At 52.1% G+C, this 7965-nt stretch overlaps 1 protein-coding gene across 1 annotated transcript in view; it reads left to right on the top strand.

Moving 5' to 3' along the window:
• The first annotated feature begins 5023 nt into the window (after positions 1-5023).
• The window catches only part of ADCY8 (adenylate cyclase 8), a 227133-nt gene continuing 224191 nt past the window's right edge, over positions 5024-7965 (top strand). Inside the window, exon 1 of the mRNA XM_025871521.2 lies at positions 5024-6087. Within this exon, the coding sequence (XP_025727306.1) occupies positions 5125-6087 (963 nt within the window). The 5' untranslated portion in view covers positions 5024-5124. The remainder of the gene's footprint in view (positions 6088-7965) is intronic.

Raw genomic sequence — 7965 nt, 5'->3', positions numbered from 1 at the left:
TATCTGCCACTCGGGGTCATGCTACCAGACTTCTCAAAGCCTAAATATCTCAGAAGTCTCTTACTTAATTTGTATTTGGAAAGTCCAAATATATTTGATGTTTTCATTTCTATCAGTCCTGTTTAAATTAGGTCAACACTTGTTGATTTCTTGTGACAGCATTTTTATTAAGCATGTGAAAGCTAGAATTATACAGTCTAAATTTAATTGCTGGAATTTTATTGTCTATTAACCATGAGGTCCCAAGCAAGTTATTTAGCCACATGGAGTCTCAGTATCTTAGTAAAATGGAAGTAATATTTTATTCTCTTTAACTCAGAGACTTGCTGAGATGCTTAAATGAGAGGATGGTAAAGATCTTAAGTCCTCAATAAATTGTTGCTGATCTTATTATCTTCATGTACACTTGGGGAAACCTCATTAAAGTGAGTAGGGAGGCTGGAAGGGGGAGCTATACAAGAATTACAATTACAGGAAGAATTGTAACATAGGCTTCAACAGAAGACTCTTCAACAAGAAAGAATGATCAATTCCAGGTCCCCAACAAGGAAAGACCTACACTGAATCTTCAAGAAATCCACTACACTTGCAACTTACCTGTAAGAACCTGGCATCACCCTGAACTCTTGCTTTTCTCCAATGGACTTGCTTTCAGAACAACCCTTCCTATCTTTCTCCTTCTCCTCCATAAAATAATGTTCCTCTCCTTTGTTTGTTGGATTGGCCTATGGTTTTTCCATAGTTTGCATGTCCCAAATTGCTATTCCTGAATAAATCCATTTTCTCCTGGTAAAATAACAGACAGCTTTATGTTTAAGGTTAATACTATAGTTGCTAGAAACTGGAGGTTATGGGCCCAGTTCTCCCCTTCGATGAGTTCACTGCTTCATGGGGAGAGGTGAGAAACAAATGGGTGAGCAAATGGGACAGAGCCAATCCCCATAGTAAGTGCCACACTAGCAGTACCAGAATAGACTGGCAGACAACAAAGAAGTGTCCACCAAGAAGACAACAAGGCTGTAAAGCAACCAAACATGTTTATTTGGGGTCCTAAGAATTGCAGTCCAAGAGATACAGAAGACACAGAATCCACAGAAGTCAAACATTTGCCCTGAAATGTGTAAGTGGTGTGCAGGTTTGTAAAGGCAAAACCCACAAGGCTACACAAGTTGTTTTGAAAGAATTATGATTGGCGCTGGCAGAGTTTGAAGTGACTTTCTGTACATGGCTGGATATTTGGCTAACAGGTGTTACATTATCGCTATTTCAGTCCAAAGTAGGAGGATGTGTTCCAGGAGGTGGTAGATTTGCAATTGACAAAAGTCAAAAGTTCTAAGAATTACAACAGGGTATGTGCCTAGGTCCTAGTTCCTCGAGATCCTTCTGATTCTATTTTGAGTGACTCTTTTAGCAATGCTTCTTCATTTTGGAAGCTTCTTTCACAGAAGGAAGTTTTTAATTTTCACTGGGAATATCAGGAAAGGATTTGCACAGAGACATCGCTCAGGCTTTGAAGGATGAGGTGAGTAGTATTTTGAGGGAAGGAAATGGCAGGGGGAGGGAAGAAGATACAGGGCCATTCTAAGAGAAGGCATCTATGTACAAAAAGATAGTGAGTTTGCAAAGTACTGTCCCTGAACATAGCAGAGACCACTCATAATAAATAGGCAGGGGACAAGTGAAAGCATGATGAGAGGCCCATTGTAGCATCAAAGCAGCATGTTAACTTGTTTTAAGTGATAATCATTTGGTGGTTTTCCTGTTTCAAAAAGCCTCTCAATATTTGTGTAAAGCCAACTTTGTCATTTGAAAACAGAATGTTTTGGGGGCTGAATGGCACTGTGTCACCCCAAGAAGAGGAAAAATAATTGAATCTAATTGTCATCTGTGCTTATTTTAAAATAACCTGTTCTAACACCCCTTAACAGCAAAGGAACTTTCAGAGGAGTCAGTTGACCAGATGCAACTTTCTCCCTGATATGTTAGTTTCAACCTGAGTTCATTAAATTCTTCGGGTTTTTCTTTTCTGTAGCATGCTATGCTCATTCATCAGCCTGAGTCATTTTATCTGATTGGGTCCAATCTCCCCCTCCTTGGCATGCCTGCTTTGCTGCTGAATAAATCATCCTGGGATATGTCCAGAAGGAAGATTTTCATAGGAAAGTTCCATCTGCATTCAACCCCTCATTTATTCAGGCTGAGTTCTTAGGCTCCCAAAGAGAAAGATTGAGAAAATAAAGAGGTATCTTCCACCCCCAAGTTTACTAATACGGTCATTAGCACAGATGACTTGGGGCAGTGCCTGCAGAAAGAGGACACAGTTGGTCATACAACCTGGCACAGGGTCTGCAGGAACCCACCTCCGTCCCCCACCAGCCTTCTGCCCTCTTTGGGCTCCCTCCTCAAGTCAAAACACTTATTACCCGCCAGTTTCAAGAGAGGGAGCGAGGCTGATGAGTCCAAGCAATTTAGAAAGGGAGAAGCAAGCAGTGTTTCTTTTCTGGGATGATTTCATTAATGTCTAGATAACTGCAAAACTGAGTTTTGGGGTGCGCTTTGCCCTTAACCCCCAGGCCCTTGGGAGTGGGACAGCTACCCCAGGAGATCTTTATAGTTAAATTAATTCATCCACAAACCGGCTTAAAAATAGAACCAACCTTCTTTCTATTTAGAGTTGAGCATTTAGTTTTGTTCTCTTGAGAGATGGGGGACTACAACTCTAAAGATCTGGGATTAAAGGAGTTTTTCGGGGTGTATATTACATCCCAGAAATCTACTGTTAAGGGATAGGGGAAAATGTTAGTCGTTTTCTCTCTTGGGATTCTCCTGACAAGGCAGTGGACCAGTTCCGGATTTAAACCGAAACCCATGTGTGTGGATAAGAAAGAATAAAAGGGAAGTAATTAAATCCCGTGTTTCTGGAACACAGTGGACACAAATAACTCTGGAGATGGAGTATGTGGTTGGGGAAGAGGGCCATCCAAAGCTATTCCCCACTCAGGGCAGGCAGAGTGCGGGGAGTTTCTCCTCGGGAGAACAAGGGAAATCGCTCATTCTTGAGGGCTGAGGGGGCTGCGAGGCGGTCTTCTGGGCTTTCACGGGACGCCACGGGGAGCCGAGAAAGCGCCCAGGGCTTGACGTCATTGGCCATCAGCTGACTGTGCTCAGGGCTCGGGCTCCACCGGCTGCAGCCGCAGTCGCGGTGGCGGAGGTGGCGGCCACCGCGGCTCCGCCACCTGCAGCCGGGCTCGGGACTGCGGCGACCACACTTGCCCTGCGGCCCCGGGACCGGGCGCTCCCGCTCGGCCGGGCGTGGGCGCGGAGCCGGGAGGGCGGGAAATCCGGGCTTGAGCGGGCAGCTGGAAATGTTTTCCCCTCGTCCTCCCCCTCTCCTCCTATTGTAAGCAGGGAGAAACTTGGTATGCGCGGCACTCGGGGACGAGCCCTCCACTCCTCCGGATTGGTGTAGTAAAGGCTCTTGCTGGAAGCCGTCTCTACAATTACGGCTTTTTGCTTTTAGCCCGATAGTTGGTTTCATCAAAAGATGCCCGGGTGGGGAGGACAGAAAGGAGACCCTCTATTTCGTCGCGCTGTGCTCTCGGAGTCCGTGGGCAGAGCGGCCTACGAGTCCTGGCTCTGCACCTGCCGAGGACCGGAGCCAGTGCCTAAAAAAGAATAGCGGAGGAACCGGCCCGCGCGGCCAGCTGGAGCGCTGGATACTCGCGCGGGGGGAGACAGGGGCGCCTGCGGTCGTCCTCACCCACGCCGGCCTGCGCGTGTTGCTGCCTCCAAGACCTGGGGCGTCCTGGCCAGATCAGGGTGCCAGCTCCCCGCCACCACCCCCACCCGGTTCCGGGGGCGTGGTTTGGCGTGGGGGCGGGTTTAAGTCGCCGCGGGTGTCTGACCGATCTGACAGGTCTCCAAATTCCTCCCCGCCGCCGGGTGCCCGCAGCGCGCTTCAGAGCGCCAGGGTGGCACGCGGCGCGTCCCTGGATCCGGTGGCGTCTCAGTCGACTTCCCCGCGGCTTCGGGCCTCCCTCCTCGTCCAGACCTTACACCCACCGCACCCGCCAAGCTTCTGTTCTTAGGCTTAGGGATCCGCACCGGTAGCTTCTCGGCGATCTCAGAGCTGTTGGCTTCGGAGCCCTCCCCACTTTTTCCTGCCCCCGCCTCCCAGCTCCGGGCCAAATGGACTCCGAAGAGCGAAGTGAAGGGAATGGGAACTGTGGGCTCCGACCCTTCGGAAGCACAGCTGGAAAAGCTTACCTCGTCTTCTAGCCACGACTGGGACCCTGCCGCCCTCCCCCTTCCCCGAGGGATGCGACGGGCCAGAGCCAGCGCCGCGCGGTCAGTCCTCGCGCAGGAAAAGGAGGCAGCCAGAGATGAGCCGAGGAGGGAGCCTCAGCACACCCCCTGCTCCAAATTAACTGTTTGCTGACTTGTTAGCCCCGAGGCTACCACCTCTCCAACCCTTCCGCGGGGCACCCCACCACTTCCCCGTCCCCCACACCTCCCCCTTCTTTGCCCCCGCCCCCAGCTCCGCCCCGGCTCCCCATCCCGGCGCAATGGAGTTCTCCGAAGGGCTCTGCTCCAGCCACAGCGGCTAACTTCTCACCCGCCGCCGTCGCCGGTCACCCTCGGCCAGTCCTCCTGCAGGCGCCGAGTCGTGGGTGTCCCGAGCCCAGTGCCGCAGCCAGGACCCGCCCGGCGCGCAGCAGAAAGAAGCACGGCGCCCAGGCGCCTTTTGGAGAGCAAAGGCTGCGCCAAGACGCTGAGCCGAGGAGCGGCCCAGAAGCCTGAGCCCGAGAAGGGGGCTGCGTGGCTCAGAGCGCCGCGGCTTCTGCGGACACCGAACCACCGCCGCCGCGCACCCCAGCTGCGCGGTTTGACTGGAGGGCGGCGCAGAAGGACGCAGGGGTCTGCGGCAATCTTCCAGACGCCCTTTGCCCCGGGGCGCACTATGACCTGACGCGCGGAGCCTCCTGTCCAGGGCTCGCGCGACCCGGCGGCCGGGGATACCAGGGCTCGCCGCCCAGCTCCCGCCAGGCCGCCGTGGGGTCTTTGGGACCCCTCCCCCAGCTGCCTCCTCCTGGCTGTGCGCCTCCCTGCCTGCGGCCCGGCGCCATGGAGCTCTCCGATGTGCGCTGCCTGAGCGGCAGCGAGGAACTCTACACTATCCACCCGACGCCCCCGGCCGGCGACGGCGGGAGCGGCTCGCGGCCGCAGCGGCTGTTGTGGCAGACGGCGGTGAGGCACATCACCGAGCAGCGCTTCATTCATGGGCATCGGGGCAGCGGCGGCGGCAGCGGGAGCAGAGGCTCCGGCAAAGCCTCGGACCCTAGAGGCGGCGGCCCCGACCATCACGCGGCGCAGCTCTCCGGCGACTCGGCGCTGCCCCTCTACTCGCTGGGCCCCGGGGAGAGAGCGCACAGCACTGGTGGCACCAAAGTCTTCCCGGAACGCAGCGGGAGCGGCAGCGGCAGCGGCAGCGGGGGCGGTGGCGATCTGGGCTTCCTGCACCTCGACTGCGCCCCAAGCAACTCGGATTTCTTCCTCAGTGGGGGCTATAGCTACCGAGGGGTCATTTTCCCCACTCTGCGCAACTCTTTCAAGTCCCGGGATCTGGAGCGCCTCTACCAGCGCTATTTCCTGGGCCAGAGGCGCAAATCCGAGGTGGTGATGAATGTACTGGACGTGCTGACCAAACTCACCCTCTTGGTCCTCCACTTGAGCCTGGCCTCGGCCCCGATGGACCCGCTCAAGGGCATCCTCCTGGGCTTCTTCACTGGCATCGAGGTGGTGATCTGCGCCCTGGTGGTGGTCAGGAAGGACACCACCTCGCACACGTACCTGCAGTATAGCGGCGTAGTCACTTGGGTGGCCATGACCACCCAGATCTTGGCAGCAGGCCTCGGCTACGGGCTTCTGGGTGATGGCATCGGCTACGTTCTCTTCACGCTGTTTGCCACCTACAGCATGCTGCCGCTGCCGCTAACCTGGGCCATCCTGGCCGGCCTGGGCACCTCGCTGCTGCAGGTGGTCCTGCAGGTGGTCATCCCCCGGCTAGCGGTCATTTCCATCAACCAGGTAACTCCTGCCTGCCTTGCTCTTCAGCCCCCCCCCCCCCCGCACTCCCCTGGGTTATTTAGAAATAGCTTTCAGAAAGGCCGGCTTGCCTTGCTTATTTTGAGGCCCCTCCCCCAGCCTGGCACAGTGCCTCGCACTTGGGAGGTCCTGGGTGTTGGTGGGATGGTATTTCGCTCATCTTAGAGGAGTTGGAACTAAATGACCTCTAAAGTTTCTTCCAGCCCAGTCCTTCTCGTCGGCTTCTGTTAGTAATTCTTCTCTGACATCAGCTAAGAAACAGCCTCCTTTCTGCTCTGCACATGTCCCCCAGGCTCTGTAGTCTCTGGAGCAGGAAACAGAAAGGGAGGAGAAGCACCCTGATTTAGAAGGTGACCCACTCCTTAACAGCTTTTACTCACAAGAGTCGCAGCAGGGTGTTGTAAGGGACTCTGGGATTCAGAGTTGGGTTTCTGTGTATCTCTGTGCCACAAACCCTCAATTCTAGAATTTAATAGCATTTTTTGAACACATAGCAATTGCTGGTGGGGACCCTACATATGTTATATCGTCCAGTCTTTCAGTCCCATGATACGTATTTTACTTGGGAATTATTCACTGCTTTGGAGTTCTAAGAGGGTATCTTCTCTTATAGGATCCGAACCCAGTGCTTTGCATAGATCAGCCTCATCTGGGACCGGTAGGGTAGGCAGGGAAGTGTCTTTGGCAAAGAATGCAAGTTTTGCTTAATTGATAAAGGATATTTTGATGTAGATGGTCTGAAATATTTAGGTGGAACCTGACCCTCCGTCGCTTTTCTTCCTTTCTTCCTGTCTTTCCTGTTAAATGTGGTTGTGTTTCTGGGAACAGAGTTCCCATTGTCTGTGAAGGAGAAGGTAGATGGTGATTTTATTGTTGAAATTCATTCAAATCAATAGATAATTAATGGTCTGGCACTTTGTTTGCCAAATGCTTGATAAATAGCAGGAGACTGAATTGGGGGGCTTCTCCATAAAAATGAGGGAAACATGTCAGCTGAAGTGTTTCCACATAAGAGGCTGACACAGGTGCTTGGACAGGGGCCTGCTTTATATGTTCCTGTTCTAGGCTCAGCCTCTGCCTTTGGCTCTATCAGAAGCTTAAAAACTCCTCATCCTTGTGTTCGGGTTTGAATATATCGTTGAATAACCAGGTACAACACCTCTGAAAATGGCTTGTGGTTTCTGGAACGCAGACACCTATAGAACGCTTTACCCATCATTGACCTTCTGGGTTTCTAGTAGATTTGGGATTCTCTCTCTTCTCTGATGGCTCTGTATCCATTCGCTCAGGTTACTTATCTGGTTGGCTGCTTTTACAATGCTTTTTGAAGTCTCCCTGGGTAGAGCAGAGTATTACGAAGTACATGGCTGTGATCATCAGACATGAAATGGAGAGATGAGAGCCTCTGTGAGTAAGGGCTGACCAGCTGAACTTGTCCTTATAAGACAGTAGTGAATGTTTTCTCGAAATCACTGTGAACCTTTAATACCCACGTCTGATAAAGTCTCAATTTGGGATTGTGTAAAATATGTCTTCAGAACTACGTTTCTCAGTCTTCACACTTGGATCTGAACCCCACTAGCCTCTGAAAGTCTCAATTTCTTCCAAGCCCTCCTCCTTTTTTGCATTTTCTTTATTACGTATCTCCACATCATCAGACTCTCCTTCCCCATCTTGCTCCTCTTCCCTTCCTCTTTCTCCTCTTTTTTCCTTCTTCTCCTCCTTTTTCTTTATCTTTTTTCACTATGAGTCATTTTCACGATCTATCACAGGTATCTGCTCATTTGCAGAAAATCCCATTGATCATAACCCACTGCTTTCCATGTAGGAGCCTTCCTGAGTACACATTGCTGAGAGACT

Source organism: Callorhinus ursinus, unplaced genomic scaffold (genome assembly GCF_003265705.2).
Source record: "Callorhinus ursinus isolate GAN/ISIS: 27379988/994484 unplaced genomic scaffold, GSC_fseal_2.0 scaffold5, whole genome shotgun sequence".
NCBI classification, from domain to species: Eukaryota; Metazoa; Chordata; class Mammalia; order Carnivora; family Otariidae; genus Callorhinus; species Callorhinus ursinus.
This window is presented reverse-complemented; position numbering and strand designations above follow the sequence as displayed.